Source organism: Aureobasidium namibiae (genome assembly GCF_000721765.1).
Source record: "Aureobasidium namibiae CBS 147.97 unplaced genomic scaffold scaffold_12, whole genome shotgun sequence".
In the NCBI taxonomy this organism is placed as follows: Eukaryota; Fungi; Ascomycota; class Dothideomycetes; order Dothideales; family Saccotheciaceae; genus Aureobasidium; species Aureobasidium namibiae.
In genome coordinates, this window is record NW_013581197.1 from 648,555 (window position 1) to 671,332 (window position 22,778).

Sequence of the window (22,778 nt, forward strand, 5' to 3'; positions counted from 1 at the left end):
GACGACAGCATCGGGGGATCGCACGCTGTAACTGCCCTGTTGTACCCTGGCACAGTGTGGGAGCGTCCTTGCCCCTTGATGGGGAAAGCTGATGACATGGCGCTCCCAGATTTCGCTGCCAAATCTCAACAGCTTCCTCTCGGTGCTCTCTTGCTTCGACTCTTTATTATCCGCGATCCACACCCGGAACATCTCACCCTTTGCTTTAGGGCTCGTATTCTGGTGTAGATTTCCCTTTTACCCGTCCATGTCTGCTGCTTCGCTGCTGTGCTTGATCACCAGAGCCAACCGCTCTCAAAGCTGTCATGGTGTGTCCTGGAGATTAGTGTGTTTGGGCGTCTGTCGTCCCGCCGCGGATCCATGCAGCTTGCTTGCGAATCCTTCATGTGCAATGTGCATACATCGCTTGTGGCTGCCAGCTCATGCTCATCGCAACTGCTTCAGTTGAGAGACCGTTGTCGCTGCTGCATCTACGGTGCAAAATCAATAAGCTGTCATGGAACTTGGTGCCTCCTTTCCTCAATTGTCCCCCTTTTTCCGTGGTTCGTTGGAGTCCAAAGTAATCCCGCCATTGGAATCCGCCTGAGCCCGCCGAGACTTGTGCTTGTGCTCTCAAGCACAAGGCATGCCCAGTGATTAGTGCAAGCCGCCAGAGTTATGCCGACGCTTGGATCAACTCGTCCGAACGCGTTGTTTTGCAGACCTCAGCTAGGAATGCTGTCTGCAAACAGCGCCTTCACTCTATAGCATGCAGAACAGGACTTGAATTATTGCCTTGATGTCTTGTTTTATTGTTGTAGTTGTTCTTCTTTCGGGCATCACCTAGCAGTCGATTATCTGCTGGCTTACCGGCACCAAAATCTCGAATCGCGTCAATGCCATAATCATTCACGCGTTGAAATCACCCTCACCACCAGATTCTTGGTCATTTGATTCACTCTGTAAGTGATCACTACTCGATACAACATCTGCATTTGACGCATGTCTCGGAAGTGAATGCTGCAAGTTTTGTCTACATACCATCTCGATACAAATCTTGAACGACCAACCACTGATCCAAGCACTATCAGGATTGCTTGCATCTGAGTTTATTACTTCCCATCACACGCAGAATGTCTGAAACTCCAGCTCGCCGGACGCGTGGGTCCACTCGAATGAGCGCAACACCAGCTGCGCCCTCGGTCGCAGGAAGCCGCAAGCCTCGTCCAAAAACACCTAAAGCTCTTCCCGCTGTACCCACTGGACTATCGCACGCATACGGTGCGGTTGGTAAGGTCGAGCTGTCGACGCAACTCGAGGATCGCTCTGGCAACGCTGGCGGGTTTGCTGCTCGCTTTCTTGCAGATAGAGGTGCTGCAGTGAATCGTGATATTGGCGATGCCATTATCCCTGATCCCTTACCTGCACCTCCCGCAAACACTACTAAGGGACCTGCCATCTCTCGACCAGCTACCACCAGACCTGTCACTTCTAGGTCATCCGTCGCTACTACTAGCGTTAAGTCAACACGGAAGATCACAACGCCCTATTATCTGCGGCCCGAGGCTAACGACACTTCCGAAGACTATGACTCTGAGGACGGTAATCAGCACGCTGGTTTTACGGCCCCAGGTGGCTCTTTGTTTCGCCGAGCGCCGTCCACAGGTGCTGGTAGCTTCACTGATCTGGATACCCAGTTCTCTTACGAAGCATCGATGCCACCTTCGACTAGATCTCGGAGAGTTGCAGAGATACGGCCACCACCTACGACTCAAGAGAGAGAAGCCGCTCGGCCATGGAGGGTGTCCGTCTTCTTCGAGACGCTGCACCGTCGATGGCAAAATTTCGAGTTCCCTTGGGACAAGTTCTCACCACAGATCGGGAAAATCTGCCTTGCTCTTCTGACGGCATTCGCGCTCCTCTTCCTTCTCGGGCCCAGCAGATGTTCCAACCTTTTGGAAAAGGGCTCAAACGCATGTTTTAAGGCAGGCGAGTACGCTCTCAGCCCGTTCTCATATCTAGGACGGAGGGCCTTTGGTTCAGGTAACGATGGATTCTCAAGGAGAATACAGACGTTAGAGCTCGATATGCAAGGTGTCAGAAATCAGGTACGAGGTCTGAACGCTGAGGAAATTGAGCGTGTGCGGTCCATTCTTCCTGAGCAGATCATGGTCCGCAAGAACCCTGAGACTGGCGAACTGGAGTTCCCTCCTGGATTTTGGCGAGCAATAGATGCAAAACTGGATCAACGCGACAACGGAAACATCTGGGACCACTTTGTCCAGACCAACCAGAAGAAACTGGAACAACATGCTCAAGACATTGTTCAGAAGACGCTTGAACATCAAAAGATCATCAGCAAGGACGATCTAGCTGCCGCGGTGAGCGAGAACCATGCCAAGTTTCAGGAACATTTCTCTGCACAATTGCGCGCATTCGAGACATCAGTTCGCAAATCTGCAGAAGTTACTGCAAGACGCACCGTGTCGGATATCATCAAGGAGTTGCCCGATAGCAAAGGATCCACACAACTACACAGCCTGGCCCTCGCGAACATAGCTCGGAACACAGAACTCAGACTTCGTAGTGTGAACTATTTCTCCCACACACTGGGTGCCACTGTACATCCCAAATACACCTCCCCAACCCATCCTAGGCAACTCGGAGGCCTTTGGCAATGGGTCAACAGAAATCTTTACGATTATCAAGGACGAGGTCATCCTTCGCCTTTCCGAGTTCTGACACCTTGGGAGGAGCCTTCGGATTGCTGGTGTGCTGCTGCATCGAACGACAAGGGAAAGGCTCAGATCGGTGTGATCATTCCCCGTGCTATGAATCCAACCAGTATCACCATAGAGCACATGCCCTCTACAGGCACTCTCGATATTGGAGCAGCGCCAAAGGAGTTCGAAGTGTGGGTCAGAAGCCGAGCTGGCGAGGATACATCTCAATTACACGACTCTCATCTGGGTTGCGGAGAAGCGCCTGAGTCCGGTCTCGTCTGTATCGGCAAAGCATCATACGACATCCATGCACTGAACCACGTGCAAAACTTCGATCTGGAAGGTGTTGATGGTGCTATCGGCTTCGTCGACTTTGCCATCATCAGGATCATAAACAACTGGGGCCAAGACTGGACATGTATCTATCGTATACGACTGCACGGTGAGCCAGAGCCAGCAGATAACAAGGGTGATATCTCAGAAGAGCTTTGAATACACATTTACGTCGACTGAAAATGTTTCGATGAGGAATCGATTGTGCAAGGAAAGGTTCATGGTGAGCTTCGGTTTCTCACTCTTTGCGCGTTGTTGTTCTAGATACCCCGGCCGACCTGGCCTCTGCAATATCTCTTCTACCTCTTCCTGAAATCCGAATCTGCGATGAAGGCCATTTAGTGATTGCTATTGACTGCTTGTGCTCGTAATCCGCCACGAATAGGTCCAACATCTCTTTGAGCGCTGTCTAGAATCTGCATTGTGGAATTGACGCCTTTGTCCTCCGGATTCGACGGATCCGGCGAGATACCTGAAAGCGGCAAGTAACATATAATCATTGTTCTCAGAGTCGTCCACATTTAGATGCAGACGATGGCCGCTGGAGCGCTTGAGCAGCAATCGCACTACCTGCCATCATGTCGCCGAAAAGAAAGTTAGGAAGCCAGAGCCCGACCAACATGTCTCCTAAGAAGAAAAAGACTCGAGTGATGCCGACCGCAAAACTACACCAATGGACCGCTAAGGGTTTCGAGCAAATGGTTTACACGCCTCCAGCATGCTCGCTCCCATCACCCTTTGCAACCAATCTTCAGATAGACCAGCACATCAGAGATAACATCAAACAGTTTGGATTGGCTCTTCAGAACACATTCGAACCAGCCTTCAACAACCCTCAGAAGGGTGGTGCTCGCGAAAATATCCTGGCCTTCTGCGAGGATGAAAAACTGGTTTGGTTGGATCCTTTGCAGCCGCTAGCACTGGAGACAGGCGAAGGGGTGTATCTGTATGTTCATTCGTTTTCAGATTGTCCTGGGAGCTATAGCTGACGTGACTAGAACCCAGGGAGAGGACGAGGAACTAGGACTCATCAGGTTCAAAAGAGTATTTAGCGAATATGCTGTTCAGTGGTTCGGTTTTGTGCGCAAAGACTCAGAGCTGGTTGTCAACGGACAAAAATACCCCAGCACTTGTGACTTTGTCATCGGACCGTTCCCTGCGTTCTCGATTCTGGAATACCACGACCGAGTTGTGTTTCTTTACCTGAGCCCTGAGGCCCTCGATCACATACCTGGCAAACTCGACACCCAGCAAACTATTGACCGCATCGTTGGAAAGTTCAAGAAAGAACAAGACTCCAAAGACAAGGACAAGGGAGTGGCCGCCTCGACCCAAGGAGGGACAATCGATTCCTCGATAACTGTGAGAACTGAACCCGAGATCCAGCCCGAGGATTCGGATTCGTGTGCATACTTCAAATGGAGAATGACGGAATGGAGACTCCTCTTGCAGCGATCCGGCGTTAGCCTACGCGATCCCGTCCAAGGATCTGATGCCAGGAAACAGGGAGTATGGCTTTTCGATAGCTCGGTTTGGCGGGCAATCGCTTCAGTCACTGCGGCAATCGGCGTGGAGCACAACGTAGACTTTGCCATGATTGATGAGGAAGGCTACAGACGAGCAAGAGTATACAATGGCGACTACAGAGACCTCGTCACCACTGGTCGCAATGGAGAGCTCTTCCTGCCCTACAACACAGAAGAAAAGGAGGGTACGCACTGGCTGCTCGTCCATGTCAAGTACGTGAACGACACACCCGAAATCCACACTTACGACGCTCCGAACAAAGACCCTGAAGAATACGCTTGGGACCCTCTGACATCGCCCGGATACAACCAAGGACAGATCAAAACGATCAAGAGGACCGTTTTACAAACCGGCTTGTACGACGATCCCATGTTCATGGCCGACGATCTCGACAACATTCCCATCACGCATCATCCTGTAAAAAAACAACCAAATGGTTTCGAATGTGGTTATTACACCATTCTGTATTCCTGGGCTATCGCCCTCGGCATGCAGCCTGGCACGAAGGAGCACACAGCGGCATCAGGTGCCAGGATTGATGAACTCATCGAGTTGATCAACCTAGCTACCGCTGGGTTCATGGATTCGGCTACCATTCAAGCCTTTATGCGTTGTGTTGGCTTCTTGGATCCTGCCCACAGCACCATCGCCGCCGATCGTCACTTCACCCGCACCGTACCTTTCCTAGCAAAGACGTCGGTCAACAAATACATCCTTCAGCGCAGAGAGATTGACAGGAACCCCGCCTCGGCCACCAGACGTATCGATTTAAACACCATGCGCATCCTCCTGGACTCAGCCAACCCTGGCGCCTTGGAACTCGATCGCATGAGTCCTGACACGATTCTGCTGCACTTTGACAAATGGCTGAAGGAACGCAACCTCGTGGATACCACCACTCCTCCCAGCCCAACAAGTCCACAAACCATTCGCTTGACTTTCGCCATCGCGCAATCGATGGGTAGTGCCGAATGGGACGTTCCAGCTCAGTTGCCCGACGACACGCGCATACTGCGCCAGATCTGGGATATCTACCATCAAGCGCTCAAGAAAAGAGGATATCTTGGCGAAGCACGGGTAGAGCGAGCCAAAGATCTTGCAGATGGAAAATTTTCATCTCAGGAGACCGTTACTGATGCCCACTACCCTTACGGTGATCCCAAGCTCGTTGCTCTCAGTAGACTCGGCATGCTGCCTACCACAAACACTCTTGCACCAGGCGAGAGAGAGGTTTTGAGACGAGCTTCGGAGTTTCATGGGACGTTCTCTATATAAGAAGGAAAGCTGGTTGATGGTGCAAGGGCATTTAGTGTGGTGGCTCTTTCTGGTTCTTCTCTGCTTGTTTTGGAGTTTAATGGTTTTGCTGGTTGAACAATGTTTCCGTCTTGTCTATCTCTATCTCTATGTAGCTATGTCTTCGTTTCATTCACATCGTTTTGTCTTCTACCACTATATTCTCGAATTACCATGTCTCTCTCTCCCTCGAAGAACTTAAAGTGTTGAAGCTTGATATGTACAAGCAACAAGATTGGGTTCAAGGACGAACATTAAGTTGGATCTGAGCAAGTCGTGAGGCTGTGGGGACGACCCTGTCAGCCGTCAGAAGGAGGCAATAATCATCAACACATTGAGATAGATTATTAGCGCTTGGAGGTAGATGATAGTAAACCAAAATTTGCATCATCAGGTCAAGAGCTTTGTTGAGAGACTTGTGATGTTGAAGTTGTTGGATGTTGACACTGTGCATGAGTGACGTGAGTGTGGAAACACTTGTACAGACAGCGATGATGCAGACAAACGTGAAAAATACATGTACCGGTACACGTAGCACACGAAGCTCCGAGCAGATTCCGATATCATCACGAGACTTAATCGCTTTTGAAGACCCGGCTACATACTGATCTTACAACAATTCGCTACCTCTACATCAGTCCTCGTAATCCTCGAATCCCATTGCTTTTTACCGACTTTTCGGACTTCTCGGACTTGTCCTTCTTTTTGTTGTTTTGTGCACCACCTGTTTCGCACATCAGTAAATCATCGGTATCAGGATAGATGAACCAGAACTTACCGCGTCCATACATGCGAACCTCGGGTTTGGGCTTGCCGCCTTCTTGCCCAGGCTCTCCCGATACATCCGAACTGAAGCTAAAGACACTTCTGCTGCCTTCTTGACCAACAGACGAGGAAGGTGGCGAGCTCTGTTCAGATGCCAAGTATGATCGAGCGGCACCGTGTGCAGCTGAAGGATGGTGTGCATGCTTGGTGTAGTTGATGCCTTGCGCTCGAGCCATTGGGTGTGCGTTTTGAATTCGCTGCTGATAAGCGTCTATACGCAATGGACGTGCAGGGGGATAGCTTTGATTTAGTGAAGAAACTGGTGAGGCGGTCCTCCCAAAGTCCATGTGTGGTGCAAAGAACTCGGGCTGATCCATACCACGATCGGTATAGTATGCGCGACGTGAGCCAGCTGGACTATAGCTCCTGACACTGCCTTCCTGGTTGACATAAACAGATTCACCCGAGTGGCGGGGCGGAGGGTAAGCTCCATCCACACTTTCCGTAGCCTCTTTGAGTCGCAGTTCGTATTCTCGCATCTTGGCCTCATGAGCAGCTTTTAGTCTTTCAAGCTCTTGCTCGCGACGTTGCAAGATGAACTTTGTGCTCTCGAGCTCTTGTTTAGCCAATTCGTGTTCTGCACGGATGGATTCGAGTGCAATATCTTTATCGCGATAGTCCCGAAGTTGCCTCTGCAGCTCCACATTTTGATGGTCTGCTGCTTCTTGGTTCTTTATACGCGCCTCAAGAGTTTCGAGTTCCTCCTGCTTATTAGATTCACGTGATTCGCTTTCGACGAGAAGCAGACGAAGTTGATCGCAGTCCTTAGAGGCTTGAGTGAGGCGGAGTTGTAGTGTCTCTTGGTCGGCGAGTTCTCCCTTGAGGGTACGAATCTTTGCCATGAGTTGCTCTTCACTTTGCTTTGTATGAGTTCTGCGGGCCTGTGTTTCCTTTTGCATCTTCTCATTGAATTTGTTGGAGTCGCTCAGCTTCTTTTGCAGCGCGCGATTTGCATTGATCAGGGTGGCCGTTTCGGCCTCAACAGTAACAGCTTTGATGTGATTGCGTTTGAGCTGACCAATGGTAGCCACGTGTTGTTGCTTGAGGTAACGCTCGAATGTGAGTTCATTTCGTAGCAACATCAGCTCCCGCTGCAGATACGAGAGGTCCTTTGAGGATGCTGAATCGACCGAAAGTTCAGTTGGGCTTCGAGTAGGATGGCGAGGCAAGGTAGGGCTGTCTGGTTGTGATGGTTCCGAGACAGAGGCTAAGAAACTAGGCACTGCCGGCAGCTTTGTCGATGGAGGAGGTGCGGGACTCTTGAACATAGGATGCTCGCCTGCGTAAAGACCATGGCATTCTGCGATGACTTCTGAAGGCTCGGCCTTGAGCCAGCGGTTCTCGGTCAACTCCTCTTCGATTGTGGTAGCAAAAAAGCTTGGATGCAGGAAGTGAACACGCTGGAATTGCTCAGTGCGGCTTCTGATGACGGTCTGGTCCAGATCGAATTCGTCGGCACCGGGGAAATCGATGTTCTTGAGATACTTTCGAGGCTTCCTGACATAGCTCATGAAGTTGAGAGGATACAGGCCGTACAAGTAAGTAAAGTAATGTAACAACTCGGGGGCGGAAGATTCGGGCATATCGGGTAAAGCGCGCAGAGTTTGCCAGGTAGGATCATCTCCATGCTCTTGATCGGAGTCAAGATCAGAATCAGAGTCGCGGCGAACGCGATCATCAGTAACAAGGTCGCGCTGAGCCTTAGTACTCGAGGCACTGAACTTCTCCCAGCACAGGCAGCGGCTGTAGACCAAGAACAACCTCGGAAGCTGAGATGCTACAGTGGCAGGAATGTGTGGGAGCAGCATGATGAGGCATCGCAGGGCAGCTGAGACAACGACTGTGGCTGTGTCGTTCATGAGGCATTTGAGAAGATGCTCGACTACAGTGGTGTCGAGGACCAGGTGCAAATGGGCATGTTGCTGTTCAAGAACGGCAGCAAGCAGATCGAGGGCTTGCATGCGTGTTTGGGGTTGTACGAGGAAATGGTCAACCGAGACGAAGAAGTCGCGCGGATTCTTGCGAGCAAAGGTGATCAGCATGACCTGAAGCTGGCAAGCGGCGTGGTCCTCAGTCTGGATGGACGAAGCGTCCGGACGAGGGGTTGTATGTGAGAGCAAAGCGTCGAGAAGGATGTGGGAGAGATGGGCAGCAGCGCGAGCCTTGTCACGGGCATCCTGGCTCTCAGTGTCATATGCGAGCGAGTCGAGGACAAAGTCTTGAGCGTCCGACATGGCAACTCGGCTGGTGCCAGGCAGATGGACAAAGGGTATGATGGCACATTGGAACCAGATGGCAAGACGGTCTTGGGTGGCTATGGCAGGGCGGAGGGCTTTGAGAACAGAGACGAATGCCGGCAGCTTGTTCGCATGCGCCTCGACGTGGTGGCCGTAGATGGCGCGCAGTTCATCGTGTAGACCTTCTCCTTCCTTCCTCGCCTTTGCGACATATACAGTAAGGATGCGTATCAGATCGTCGGGGAGCGGGTGTTGTGGTGCGTCGGCGTGGCCAAAGGTTGCGTTCAGAGCTGCGACGACGTCGTTTAAAGATCTGTTTCTGCAGGCGTCAGCTCCGTGACACCAAAGTCAGGCAGGCACGTTTACACTGAAGCCATGATTGCGCGGCAAAGCGCTCCAGTTGGAGAAAGTCGACAAGTGCTGCTGATCGGGGCAGGCGTGCCAGCTCAAGACATGTTTTGGTTGCCAGTCTTCATTCACTTCGTCCGTGTCAAAGAATCCTCCTCTGTGTCCACTCTGCATCCAGCATTGCCGACCGCGCGTCAAATTCCTATTGCGTCTGTCAAAACATGGACAAAGATGCCTTTGTTATCGATACTATCAGCCTTGTTCCATCAAAGAGCCCACCAGAGATAAGCCGTAACACGGTGCATCCAATGTTAACGACCATCGTCATCGTCTTGTCTTTGGTTGTGCCTGCACTCGGCCCGTCCTGGGCCGTCCCAGGCCCCGCCTGCTGTTCCGTGACTAGCCGCCCTGTCACGCCCTCGTCTGCTTGAATCACCGTCCTCGTGCCTGAATCATAAACGAACCGAACTACTGTTCCATTCTCATGGCAGATCCATGTACTATACAAATCTTTTATCTAATCCAAACATTTGCCCGCCCGCCCGCTCCAGAACGCCAATCTACATGCTGATGGAACAACTTGACAAAATCGAGGGTATATCCTTATCTTACTCTTCATCCGATTCAACCTCGGCCGTCTGTATCTGTGTCAGTCTGATGTGTCAAGCAATGGATGAGTATCAGTACTTACGTCGTGGTGGAAGAACTTGCCCTCGGTTGTGGGCTTAATCATGCCAATGCGAATGCAGAAGTCTCCGAACTGCTCGCCGTCGTTTCTCTCGGCCGCGTAGCGCTTGAGCAGCGGCTTCATGATGCTGAGAATCTCCTCCTCCATGATGGAACTGCGGAAGAGCTTGTTCAGACGTTGACCGTGGTAACCACCGCCAAGGTACATGTTGTATGCACCAAACGCCTTACCGACAAACGCCACCTCGGCGAGCCAAGGACGGGCACAACCGTTGGGACAACCAGTCATGCGCATGACGATGCTGTCTTGACGAAGACCATTCTCCTCCAGCACACCCTCAAGCTTGGTGATGAGCTCAGGCAGGTAACGCTCAGACTCTGCCATAGCGAGACCACAAGTGGGGAAAGCCACACAGGCACTACTGCTAAGACGCAGTCCACTGAAGTTGGTGTTGTCGAGCTTGTACTTGGCCAACATCTCCTTCATCTTGGGCAGCTCCTCATCGCTGACATTGGACAGAATGAGATGCTGGTTGCCAGTGAGGCGGAACTCACCCTTGTGTGCCTTGGCAATCTCCAGCAGACCGGACTTCATCGGGAAATCGGCAGTGTCCTCGATACGTCCGTTCTCGATGAACATGGTGAAGTGGTTCAGACCGTGCTCATCCTTCTGCCAGCCAAAGGTGTCGATGTTGCTCTTGAAGTGGAAGGGACGAGCCTCCTCAAACTGCTCACCCCAGTACTTCTCGACCTCTGCCTTGAAGACGTCAACACCCATGTCGTCCATGGTGTACTTCAGACGAGCATGCTTGCGGTTCTTGCGATCACCGTTGTCGCGCTGGACAAGCATGACCTTCTCGCAAGCAATGTGAACCTTATCCTTGGAAACGTAACCGAGCATACTGCCAGTGCGAGGGTATGTCTTCTTGTTGTTGTGAGTAGTTCCCATACCACCACCAGCAAGCAAGTTGAATCCAGCAAGATGTCCGTCCTCACCCTTGATGGCGATGAGACCAACATCGTGAGCGTAAACGTCAGTGTCGTTGTGGGGAGGAATGGCGATAGTGATCTTGAACTTGCGAGGCAGGTAGGTAGGGCCGTACATAGGCTCGTGGTCCTGAACAGCGTCTCCAGCAACCTGAGTCTTGACGTCGTTCTCGTCCTTGAGCCAAATCTCGTGATAAGCAGTAGTGGCAGGCAAGAGATGGTCGCTGATCAGCTTGGAGCTTGCATGAACCTCGGCATGGTACTCAGAGTGCTCGGGCAAACTGCTGCACATGACGTTACGGTTAACATCACCACAAGCGGCAATGGTGGTCATGAGGGCCTTGTTGATAGCCTGCATGGCCGGCTTCAGCTTGGTCTTGACAACACCGTGGAACTGGAAGGTTTGACGGGTGGTCAACTTCATAGTCTCGTTACCCAAAGTCGAAGCGATAGCGTCCATCTGGACCCACTGGTCTGGGGTAGCAACACCACCAGGCAGACGACAACGGATCATGAAAGAGTATGCAGGCTCGAGGCCCTGGGCCTTGCGCTCGTCTCTAAGATCACGATCATCCTGCATGTATGTACCGTGGAACTTGGTCAGCTGCTGGTCGGCAGCGGAGATGGCTGCGGTGGACTGATCTTGAAGACCCTCCACGATGGTTCCACGAAGGAAGTTCGAGTTGATCTTGATGTCCTCGTTGGTGATCGGTGGGGGCTCATCAGGAAGTCCTTCGACGTTGCCGACGCCCAGAGCGTCCCAGAGCTTGGGTTCCCACAAGTTGTAAGCAGTTTGGTAACCATCGGGGTCCTGGTCGTCACCAAGACCGCAATCAACAAGAGACTTGCCACCAAGAGTGACAACTCTGGCGTAAAGGTCCTTTGCAGGCTTGTTGTAGTAGATCTTGTCTTCCTTTCTAGGCCAGTAGTGGCTGTCTCCAAGACCAAAGACGGAGAAGTTAAGGCTGGCAAGATCCAAATCGGTGGAGTTCTTGACACCCTCCCAGAAGTTTCTACCGTTCTGAGGGAACTCACCCTGACCAGCTACACTCGCGATCATGACAACGTTCTCTTCGGTCGAGAGATCTTCCAGAGGGTACTCGTCCATAGCCATAACCATGGTCTTCAATCCTCTGGCCTTGCCACGGTTACCCAGACGCTTAGCCAGATTCTCGGAGTTGCCGTTGTCCGAAGCGAACAAGATGGTAAGAGGAGCGCCCTGCAGACCCTCGAGGAGACTGCTGTAGGCGTCCTTGGCCTTGCGCTTCTGCAGCTGACGGACCTCAGATCCGTAGGACTGCGAAAGGTTTGCGCTGAACTGAGGGTGTCTCTTCATCAGTTGGGTCAGGTAGTTGTCTCTCTTGAGGAACTCCTTGAGCTCCTGTCTGATGCGCTCTGAATCCAGCTGGAAGTTTTCTTCGCCGTTCTCCTCTGCGCGAGGGTTCCATCGGTAAAGGGGCCAGTAACCAATGTCAACGGCCTTCTTGGTCTCCTGAAGAACAGACAGTGGCGAGTCGGTCTCCTTGGTGTAAGGCAGGTAGGCAACAACGACCGAGGGTCCGTTGAATTGCTCGGCCTCAAGCATGGACTGCAGAACCTGGGTGTAAGAGCTGTAGACAGCAACAGAGGCGACGTAGGCATTGCCAAAGTTCATGGCGTAAAGACCAATGTCCTTCTTTCTTCTTGAGGCATCAGCAGCAGCTCTCTCCGAGTAGGGCTGCGAGTCAATGATGAGCATGTTGACGTTCTTGTCAGATGCGAGAACGTGGTGAACACCAGAGTTGCCCAAGTCGTAGGACCATGCATCTGAACCGATCAACCATTGCGACTCCTTGAAAAAGAGCCCCTTGTTGGTCAGAAGCTCAGTAGCCAAGGCAGACTTGTCGCTGCTCAAGCCAGAGATGACCTCAGGGGCAAGATTGTTTGCCTTGGAGGCCTGCTGAGCGTCGAGAAGCCATTGGGAGAGTTGCTGCTTAGGGGCATCGGTGGCGAAGTCACCGGACTTAGCAGCCGTCTGGACTTCAGAGATGAATCGTTCTCTGTGCTCAGAGCGTGCCACGAGAGAACCGAAACCGTATTCGGGAGTTGCGCTGATCTCGTTCGAAACGCCTGCATTGTCAGCTCCAAGTCTGTTGGCAACGTGAAGACGGTCTCCGAACAGTTGGTCGAGGATCTTCATGTATGCATTCTCAACCTTGGGCTGCTCCAACTCGAAGCCCTTCTCAGCGTCTTTGGGACCCTCGTGGTTTCCGATCTCGAGATTCTGAATAGGCGAAGGAGAAGACAAGTTCTGGAAAATGCCCTTCAGTGCCTGGCGAATTGTGGAAGGCTCGATGTAACCAAGCTGGTGACCGACAATCAGAGGACCAGTGCTTCCAGCAGTCTTGATGGAAATGAGAAGGTCGAGAAGGAGAGGACCCCAGCGAGTGGTCTTACGGCGAATCTGCTCCAGCACGGCAATCCTCTTCAAACTCTTGGGCAGAGTCTGAAGAAGCTTAGCACCCAACCAGGGTCTGTAGAGGCGTGCGGTCACGATACCAGCACCGTAGAATTCATCTGAAGAGCTGGCTTTGTCGACTTCCTGAGCGAAGAGAGCGGTATCAGATCCAAACAAGAAAACGGCTGACTCTGCGTCCTCGGGACCAGAGTATTCAAAGGCCTTGTACCTTCTTCCGGTTGACTCGTATAGTTCGGCCCAGATCTGAGTGGTGAAAGTGTCGATATCCTCAGAAGTGATGGGGCGGCTTGACACAGACTCGACAGAAGTGGCGTTAGAAGAGACGACGGATGCGCTGTCGCTGCTACCATTGCGACCGTCAGAGCTCGAGCCGCTGGACGATTCACGATCGCTTGTCTGGACAGATGAAGACTTCTCCTCAGGTGCGCCAGCGCGTTCGGATACGGCTGAGCCGTTGGCGACGGCAACACCAGTGGCGGTACGAGTGGCGACCTTTCCGTCGTCTGCATAAAGACCGGACTCAGTGGAGCCAGCGCGGGAGTGTTGCTCAATCTTCAAAATCTTTCTGACCAGCTCTCTGTCTTCCTGTTCAATAGGATTGTCATTGGCGAGGTTGGCAGAGTCGAAGAAGTGAATGACACCCTTGCCGGATTGAATGGCCAAGGCATGTGCAGTCACAGCAAGATCTTGCGCCTCCTGCAATGACTCAGACTGAAGGAACGTGAAGCCAGACTGTCTGATGGAGGTGATGTCCGAGTAGTCGGGGTAGCCAGCTGGTTGCAGTGCTACGTGCAAGACGACGGGGTATTGTGCGAGCTTGTAAAGGTGAGGAACGGCGCGGACCAAGATCGAGGACGAGGTTGTCACTGAGACGAGCTTGCCGGAGCGAAGAGGTTGGAAGGCAGAGAGCAGAGGGTCTGCATTGTGCTTAACAGGGACAATCTGAGGTGGGAATTGGTTAGTCGTAGATGAACCCAAGGAAGGGGGCAAAAACATACCTCGGGCGACGTCGAGATCAGACCTGAAGCCTTGTTCTGTTGATAAGTTGTGAAGAAGTTGGAGAAGTCGGAGTCTGAAGCGAGAGTAGGCTGGACGGAGACGACAAGGTCGCTGGCCAGGTATGCAATGCGTGCGACTGTGTGTGGTCAGCCAAAAGTCCATGGTTGGTCAGCATCTAGGATTCTTGCTTACCGGCCTCTCCAGCAGTCAAGATGGAAGCCATGGCCGCAGTGGTAAGCGGAATAACGAACTCGACAAGAGTTCTAGACAGATATGAGAGTCCTGAGGAGAAGGAGAAAGTAGAACAATGGGAAGGGCACAAGTAGTGGGGGCAATATAGATTTGAAAAATAACCCGAGAGGTGGGAGGCGGCGGGCGGTTGTTCAGGGCGTGACCAGAATTGCCGTTCAATTGCTCATCTCAGACCGAGTATTCCATCAATCGCCTCTGGTGCACGCCGGCATCCAGTGACATTTTGCTAGACCCAGGGATGGCGACATCAGCAACCAGAGCGATCTCGGCCGCTTCGACCTTTGAGCCGGCCACTATGACCTTCTAAATGATTCGCTATCATTGGTTACCAGCCATACCCCATATGCGTTGCCAAGCCAGATCTGGAGGGGATCTTTGTTTGCTGTCTCCCGTGTGAAACCTTGTAACGCGTCTAGTTGTAAAAATGCACAGTACTTTTAGTGGACAATATCTACCGAGAAGGGATGGACGACACACCGAATCTCTTTGGATACGTCTCTACTTGAGACACAATTGTGCATTTCTGTAAGGCTACTTCCGCTCTCAACCTTCGCCGGGGAGACGTGGTAGTTACAAACTTAGCACTGGCGGAGGTAGGGCAATCAATCTCGCGAGCTAATCCCGAGCCTTAGTGGACAGTTTACAAAGCCCGACTGTTCAGCACTCACCACATGAATCAACCACACGGCTTACACCGCGCTTCTCGTGTTGAGCTTTGCGCCTCAGCCTAGCTTTGCCTCATACACAAAGTCATTGTCGTCACTACTCTGTTCGGGGTTTCTTCGAGTTCATGTCGAACTTCTGCTTGCCACCGCCACTGTGTATAAGTCCGAGAAGTCATATAGTATCTTCGACGAAGACGTGCGCTCCACGCGTGTAATTGGAAGAATGTTCATGGTCTGTCTTGCATTGGTTCTGCTGATATCATCGGTCTCTGCCTAGTCTCTCCTCATCATCCTGGACCAACTCGTATGCGGGTCTATATGAACCGTTCTCGCTGTTCGCCTTCAGAACAGGGTTCGGATGTGTATCTGTAGTTCCTCCAAGAGATGTGTAGCCCTTGTCGTAGAGCGAGCAATAAGGTATGTTCAGGTGTCGTATAAACTATAGCTGAGATTAGTTGGGCTTTCTTGATGCGTATGTTAAAGTGACAAACTCACAGTCCACACTTCAGCATAGTGCCAGTCTATCACGGGATGTATCCTCATAAATGCGGGCCACCCTCTGTCCGTCGGGTCGAAGTACTTTAGTGTGGCTCCATGAGGATCTGTCCGCCGCGTGCCCACAAAGATTGCTTTGACGTGGGCGTGGTCGTGCAGATAGTTCTCAAAGGCCGTTCGCATGGATTCGGCATAGCGAGCCAGATCCAGATGATATGTGTCGATGGACAATTGTACAAAGTCCTCGACTTCGGTGAATGGATGAGGCGACACGATATAGACGGACTGCAGCTTGTCCGGCAGCGGCGTTGCCGTCTTGACCGAGTGTGCGTGCAAGGCGGCGAGATAGAGGATGAGGAGGACTAGACAGTCCTTGCCACCATTGTACGAGAAGGAGAGTTCGGTGAGACTAGATTGCTTATCAGCCAAGTTCGACACAGCAACCAATGCAGACAACTGACCTATATCGCTCGAGCGCCTCTTCGAGAACCCTGAGACTCAGCCGAGTCTGGTCCTGTACACCCTGCAGGCGGTCGGTGGATGCTTGGGCGGCCAGGAAAGCCGTGACTCTGGCATGGACCTTTGCGCAGAGGGCGGGCAGGTGCTCCTCCTGGCCGGGAGCTATGGTTTCGGTGCGGCCCTGGTCATCGCTGCGGATTCCAAGGAGCGTCTCTGGCATTACGATGCGTCGGCATGCGAGACACAATCTCGAGCATGCATGGGAGTTGCTGTCCAGAAGACACGTCGGATGCCGTCACGCCGGGAGCCCGCCATACGTGGGGCAATCAGCAATGCCGAGACCCCGCGTCGGCCAAACATCCCGGCTCATACCCGTTCCTCACAGCTTCCTTGAGTATTGATAGGTATTCACGCGAACGCAGTTGATGGACAAGAGGCAACAAGAGCTGCCAATGTATACATATATCTATGCAACACAATACTAGCTATCCACACAGAGACGCCCCTAAGAGTTCCCTTGGGCGTTTCTCTCCTGAGCTTCTTCAACAGCCTTCTCCCAGCTAGTCGTGTAGATGAACCAGCACTCGACGGCAGCAACAATCATAAGTGCAATCGCAGGACCCTGGAGATTACAAATCAGCAAATGGTCAAGATACTAAGGTAAAGAGACTACTCACGGCCCATAGTCCATAGAGATCCCAATGCAAACCGAATCCAGTTCCGAATGAGATGGGCATAGCAATCTACGAATGATTAGCGGACGGCCAAACCCAACAAACAGATTTGACTTACGACATAGTAAGCAAACAGGTTCACGTAGCCTCCTACTTCTTGCCGACCAAGGCCACGCAGGATACCGTTGCAAAGAGCTGCGATTGAGTCAAACAGTTGGAAGGCGGCGTTCAAAGGCAATGTTTTGGCCGTGAGCGCAATGACATCGGCATCGTTGGTAAACAGCCTCGGGATGTACTCTCTGCAAGAGCTCAACAAGATCATGTTGAAAATGCCCACGATCAAGGCAGCATACAGTGAGACCTTGGCATTGACCTTTGCAGCGTCTGAAAGTGTTGCGCCAATGAGATTTGCAATGCGGGTGCTTGCTGCGATACTGATTGGGAAGGGGATCTGGTAGGTAATGCTCGAGATTGTGCTGAGAACGCTTTGTGTCGCGAGATGAGTTGGTGAAATCCAGCTTGCCGAGAGCGTCAAGATCTCGAAAGCCAGGTATTCGGCAAGAACCATTACAAGTCCAGGGAGAGCAAGCCTGATCATCGGCATCCAGTTCTTGAAAGCGAGACGAGTAAATCCTCCCCAACACTCTGAGCCGCCAACGAAACGAACGTAGAGGAACAGGCACAGTGGCATCAGGTTCTCTATGGTCACCACAGCAATGGGAGCTCCGATAAATCCCCAATTCAGTTTCTGTGTTCTGTCAGTGCTGAATGAAGAGTCTGGCATTCGGTAAAACATACCCAGACAAAGAGCCAGTGCAGGAAAACATTGAGAGGCGCACACACCAGAAGCACAATGAGTGTTGCAGAGAACTTTCCTTGTGCCTGCACGAATCTTTTTCCTGCTTCAAATGCAGCATACCCCGGAGTGCCAAATACAAGGACCTGAAGGTATCGTCCTGCTAAGTTTGCAGTCGCCTCGTCAGGCACGATTGCGCCAATGATTCTCGGTCCGTTTGTCCATACAATAGCGATGGGGATCGTGATCACCCACAAGAAGTAAACCATACGTTGAAGCTGGAGGCCAACCAGAGTCCTATTACCCGAGCCTAGCATGGTAAAGTCAGCATGTTTTGAGGGGACTGGATGGCAATAACATCACGGCTATGCTAGGTGTGTTCGCTCAACTCTATAATGCGGGCCCACATCGAGAGAACAATCATTCTAGATGGGCCCTCCGTATCAAGTGAGAAGAGACGCGAGCAGTAGTCGTGATGCCGTACACTGGGGAATCTTACCGTAGGCTTGGGGGCATAGTGTGTCTAGACTAGTAGCCAGTCCTTGGAACATGGCATAGCCGGTGATGTTGGCACTCATTGAAGCGAGAGAGACGGCCCCCAATTCGGTCTTGCCAATGTGGCCAACCGTGAAGACCGAAGTGACAGTCAGGGAATATTGTAATAAGAACGTCAAGATCAACGAACGCGAGTATCTCGCCAAAACGACTGCTTCTCTTTGCCAGGTTGTTTTGATCTTTCCCGATGCGACGGCCTCTTCCCACCTCTTGTCGATATCCTCAGGAGAATCAACTCCGCCGTATGGCTCAGCTGGATTACCCAGCAGAGAGGTGTTCTCGTCCGGCCCTCCATCCTCGATGGCCGACTCTCCGTCGGCACTACCTTTTCTAGGCACAAATCCACCGGCAAAGTTCTTTTGCAACAATCCGCTGGACTTGTTTGACACGGTACTTTTGGTGCGTGGGTGTTTTGGAGGAATCAACTGGTTGTCCCGCAAAAGACTTCGTTCTTCGGCGAGGGCAGCCTCGCGGTCTTGTTCGTTCGCTCGTTTCGAGTCTGGCGCTGAAGCTGAAGGGAAGAATGGGCGTGGCCCAGATGCGACATAGGAAGTTCTTCGGTATGAGCCAGACATGGAATACTGCTGTTCGTGGCCGGCCATGTGGTTGTCACCTCCGCCCACAGCGATACCAGCTTCCGGGTCTTCGTTCTCTTCCTCTTCTTCGGCGTCCGCCAGATCCCTCAGGATAGATTGTTGAGCCCACGGAGAGGAGGATAGAAAACCATTGGACGATCGCGCAGAGGTGCTGACTGCAGGTCTACTCATTGCGTTGACGATGCGCTCGGTGTGCTCTGAGCTGGTTGGGTCGGTTGAGAAGGGTGTTGATGTTAGGAGATGATATGATATACTCGAGAGAAAAGAAACGGTGTCTGGATATACTATTAAGGCATATCAAGCGTGGTGAAAAAGACCTTCACCTCGATAGATGATGATCGAAGACACCCTTCGCCGCCTTGTCCGCGACTTGGTCGAGGAACCTTAAATTACGTGACGGGAAAACAGTTAGCGCGATAAGCACATCGTTGCAGTGTGGAGAGGTCGAGGCTCGTGCCCATTGAGTTTCCTGTAAGGGCATGCAGATCCGAACGTCAGCTCCAGTGTAATCCGCTCATCACCATGCTGATACAGGCTTCTATGATCCGGTGAGTGGCATGTGTCATACAGCTATACCGCAACCAAGGTGTCGAGCAAAGCCAAGCCCAAACGTGCAGCCACGCCTACCTTCTCACGTGGTGGGTCACACGAGCCCTGCTGGAAATCTTGGAGACAAAATACGAGCTTTGCTTCATACAGGCCTTGTCACTTTGAGTAGTCTTGTGGATGTCCATCGCCCTTCGGCCCACTTCGCTCTTCAGCAAACAAGACCGATGCTGGAGCAATCTTGCTCTGGACCTAGAAACAGGTGTTCGTCGGCAAATCTTCATACGAAGCTGATGTTCCAGGTCGACAGGGGATAGCTTGACATCGGAGGTGTTGTCAGGGACCTTAGGTGAAGATAATGGATTCTCTGTGTCATTACCAGGGAATCTTCATGGTAAGGATCAAGCACAAAATCGCAGGACCTCCCGAAAATAGCACAAGTACCCAGGCGGGCACCGAAAATGAAAGGAACGTCGAGAAGAAGGTAAAGAGAGGGCACCGACCTTAACAGAAGCATTCTCGCACTCACCTGCAAGTACCGTCTGTACCGTCGAGCCTCGACAGCCCTAGTGAAGGCGGAACCGCGGTATAGAAGCTGTGTCAGAGGTGCGAGAGCATGTCTTTGCCAAGGCAGGTGCACGTGTGTTACAATTGAATGTCTGAGACAATTGGAAGTTCGAAGTGAGGGATGCTTGCAGGTTAGCAAGAGTGAAAGTCACCGAACGGAATAACCACATGCGTCTGCTTGATGCTCAGACGGGAGCGACTCGTTTGTTTGCGCACTCACTCCGTTTGTTCACGAAGTTGCTTCACCAAGCTTTGTTCTCCTCCCTTTCTCTCTTCTCTTCTCAATTCTCATTCCAGCGCAGAGATCCAACCTCTTCGTCATCACCCTCTTTTTGATCTCAAGCATCAAGCCCTTCACTCTTCGTCATCATGGCTGACATCTTCTCCTCGCACCCGTACAACAGCTTCAAGACCATTCATCCTGCCACTCATCATTGCGATGTGTGCGACAACACCCTGGCCTACAAGGATAGGGCTGCCCACGAGCGCAGCAAGAAGCACAAGGCTGGACTGGACAAGCTGAAGGCCCAGGAGGCTGCCGCCAATGGCTTCTCGACCAACGGCGGCAACGAGAACCTCGACCCTAATGCCTGCCACAACTGTGGACAGCGTCAGTGACTCCAACAATGTTCCATCTTCTGCATCCATCACTGACCCTCTGCTAGCTGGTCACATGTCCAGGGAGTGCCCCGAGCCCAGAAAGAAGACCGGTGCCTGCTTCAACTGCGGCGAGATCGGGTAAGCATGCCAGGTATTCAAATGTGTCTGCAATTTGCTAAGCACCTCCATAGCCACAGCAAGAACGAGTGCAACAACCCGGCTGCCATCATCTGCAAGAACTGCAACGATCAAGGACACATGTCTCGCGAGTGTCCCGAGCCTCGCTCCGCTGCAGGTGTCACCTGCAACAACTGCGGCGACCTCGGTCACTTCTCCCGTGACTGCCCTAAGCCCAGGGATTATTCCAAGGTCATCTGTAACCAGTGTGGTCTCGGTAAGTACATCCATGTATGCGCTGAGTTAGACCAAGAAAATAACACTTGACAGCCGGTCACACCGTCCGCCGCTGCGCTACCGACCCTGCCGACTACGTCCAGAACAGCGCTGGCTTTGGCGACGATGCTGCCACTGCTCCCTCCGGCAACGATGACTGGATGAACCAAAGTACCGGCGGCGCTGCTGAGCCTGCTGTTGTCGAGGGCGACTGGATGAACGGCACCACAGATGCTGCTGCTGGCGAGGAATGGGGTGCTGCTCCTGGCGCTGCCGCTTGGTAGAAGGCTGCGAGGCATGCTTGTCATTCTCATGTTTTAATGAGGCGTAAGATAATTCTCGCATGTAGCAGGCCTTTCGGTGAATTAGGAAGGTGTCCAAGACTCTTTCAGGACTGATGGCTACATAATGTCTCCAGTCAAGTAGCTGTTTCTCGCACAAAATGCAAAAAGTTCGACCAGACCTTGAATCTTCTCCAGGAGCATCGTTACCAGAAATCTCATGAGGATCATGTCAACAAATCCTGATGATGTGGGTTATAGAGTGTACAAGTTCTGTGCAAACCGAAGGCTCAGTTTGAGGGGTGAAGTTCGTATTTGGTGCTTGTATGTTCTAATGCAAATGCAACTGGGTATCTATAATCTCATCCTCTGTTCAAAGTGTTACCAGCACCTTTGGGGTTGTGTTCAACATATTCATCCCAAGCTCTGGCTTTCATGGTCTCTTCATCCGCCTTATCCAAATCATCCTCATCGACCTCTGGTTGAATGCCCGACTGTGCGCCTCCACCCTCGATCATACCTCCACGACGTTTCTCTTCTTCAAGATACTCGTCAATAGTCATGGTGGGTAGACTGTGGTCGGGGCGGAAGACGCCAGCCTGCATTGTCTGGCGAGTGTTGAGCAGGGTGAACGGGCGCAGCGGTTTGCCATCTTTGCTTAGCATAGGACCTGACAGGCCGGCAGACATAGGACCGTCTAGTTTCTCCGAGTAGCCATCGTCGGATTTGTGGCGCTCTCTGATATCAGAAAGCCCTTGCTGCTGGCCTGGCGGTGGAGGTGGGGGAGCTCTTGAAAGAATGTGAAGCTCTTGGGCTAGGGACTCCAGAGACTGGAAAGTTTGATGAACGCAGAAGTCGATTTGGGTCAACTTCAGGCGGCGGTGCATGTCATCGTCATTCTGTAGAGCAGCAGGGTTTTGCTCCAAGTGTTGTAGCTTTTGCTTGAGGTCCTTCTCTTGCTTGAAACGTAAAATCTTCCTTTCGCGGCGGGCTGCGGGATCCGAGGTCGAGGCAGTGGAAAAGACGGCCGGGTCTTCGCGGTATTGCTCGAGCAGTTTCAGGTCGGAAGGGGATAGCAGGTCGTACAAGTCGAGCTGGCGGAGGAACTTCTCATACGAGTCTTGGGCGCGGCGCAAAAGGGCTTTGCGATCCTCAGACGACAAGCGCTGGACCAAGTTGGCAAGGTGGTATTGGGTGAGGAGATGGTGCAAGTCGTTGGTGGCAATATCATCGGAAGACTCATTGGGACTGAAGAGAGCGATTTGGTCCTGGAGGCGCAGACACTGCTCGTAACTGCTGACGGCGGCGTTGACCAGCGCTTGGTGAGCGGCCGAGTTCGTGTCCCATGAGCTCTCAATCTGCCTACGCTTGCCTTCGGCCGCCTGCCATAGCGTGCGGAGTGATTGTGGCTCTTCAGACATTTTATCGTGGTGGTGATGTGGAATGTTTATTGCCAGAACTTTTGGTCGCATTTGACATCATGCAACATGCGAGCGTGAGACG

The 22,778-nt window shown here is 52.2% G+C and overlaps 7 protein-coding genes across 7 annotated transcripts; 2 read left to right on the plus strand and 5 right to left on the minus strand.

Annotated features, from left to right (window-relative positions):
• Nucleotides 1–1,154: 1,154 nt before the first annotated feature.
• Nucleotides 1,155–3,194, plus strand: M436DRAFT_83401 (uncharacterized protein; the record flags this gene model as incomplete). The annotated part of the gene is made up of 1 exon (XM_013570598.1): nt 1,155–3,194. One exon carries the CDS (start codon nt 1,155–1,157, stop codon nt 3,192–3,194), a length of 2,040 nt encoding a protein of 679 aa, XP_013426052.1.
• A 419-nt stretch (nt 3,195–3,613) lies between these two features.
• M436DRAFT_65276 (uncharacterized protein) lies at nt 3,614–5,837 on the plus strand (the record flags this gene model as incomplete). The annotated part of the gene is made up of 2 exons (XM_013570493.1): nt 3,614–3,981; nt 4,034–5,837. The coding sequence occupies 2 exons, from the start codon at nt 3,614–3,616 to the stop codon at nt 5,835–5,837; spliced, it is 2,172 nt and encodes a 723-aa protein (XP_013425947.1).
• Nucleotides 5,838–7,138: 1,301 nt separating this feature from the next.
• Nucleotides 7,139–9,226, minus strand: M436DRAFT_16220 (uncharacterized protein; the record flags this gene model as incomplete). Its single annotated transcript, XM_013570302.1, has 1 exon — nt 7,139–9,226. A coding segment is annotated over one exon (2,088 nt), but the record flags the coding sequence as incomplete, so codon positions are not given.
• Nucleotides 9,227–9,873: 647 nt separating this feature from the next.
• On the minus strand, nt 9,874–14,619 carry M436DRAFT_83404 (sulphite reductase hemo protein, beta subunit; the record flags this gene model as incomplete). Its single annotated transcript, XM_013570599.1, has 4 exons — nt 9,874–9,903; nt 9,957–14,339; nt 14,396–14,532; nt 14,589–14,619. 4 exons carry the CDS (start codon nt 14,617–14,619, stop codon nt 9,874–9,876), a joined length of 4,581 nt encoding a protein of 1,526 aa, XP_013426053.1.
• Nucleotides 14,620–15,578: 959 nt separating this feature from the next.
• Nucleotides 15,579–16,415, minus strand: M436DRAFT_17920 (adenine nucleotide alpha hydrolases-like protein; the record flags this gene model as incomplete). The annotated part of the gene is made up of 3 exons (XM_013570307.1): nt 15,579–15,752; nt 15,809–16,217; nt 16,270–16,415. Coding segments are annotated over 3 exons (729 nt in total), but the record flags the coding sequence as incomplete, so codon positions are not given.
• A 357-nt stretch (nt 16,416–16,772) lies between these two features.
• Nucleotides 16,773–19,059, minus strand: M436DRAFT_65279 (MATE efflux family protein; the record flags this gene model as incomplete). The annotated part of the gene is made up of 5 exons (XM_013570494.1): nt 16,773–16,889; nt 16,945–17,010; nt 17,060–17,689; nt 17,740–18,047; nt 18,237–19,059. The coding sequence occupies 5 exons, from the start codon at nt 19,057–19,059 to the stop codon at nt 16,773–16,775; spliced, it is 1,944 nt and encodes a 647-aa protein (XP_013425948.1).
• Nucleotides 19,060–21,637: 2,578 nt separating this feature from the next.
• On the minus strand, nt 21,638–22,696 carry M436DRAFT_74213 (phosphatase 2A-associated protein; the record flags this gene model as incomplete). The annotated part of the gene is made up of 1 exon (XM_013570600.1): nt 21,638–22,696. One exon carries the CDS (start codon nt 22,694–22,696, stop codon nt 21,638–21,640), a length of 1,059 nt encoding a protein of 352 aa, XP_013426054.1.
• Nucleotides 22,697–22,778: the final 82 nt, after the last annotated feature.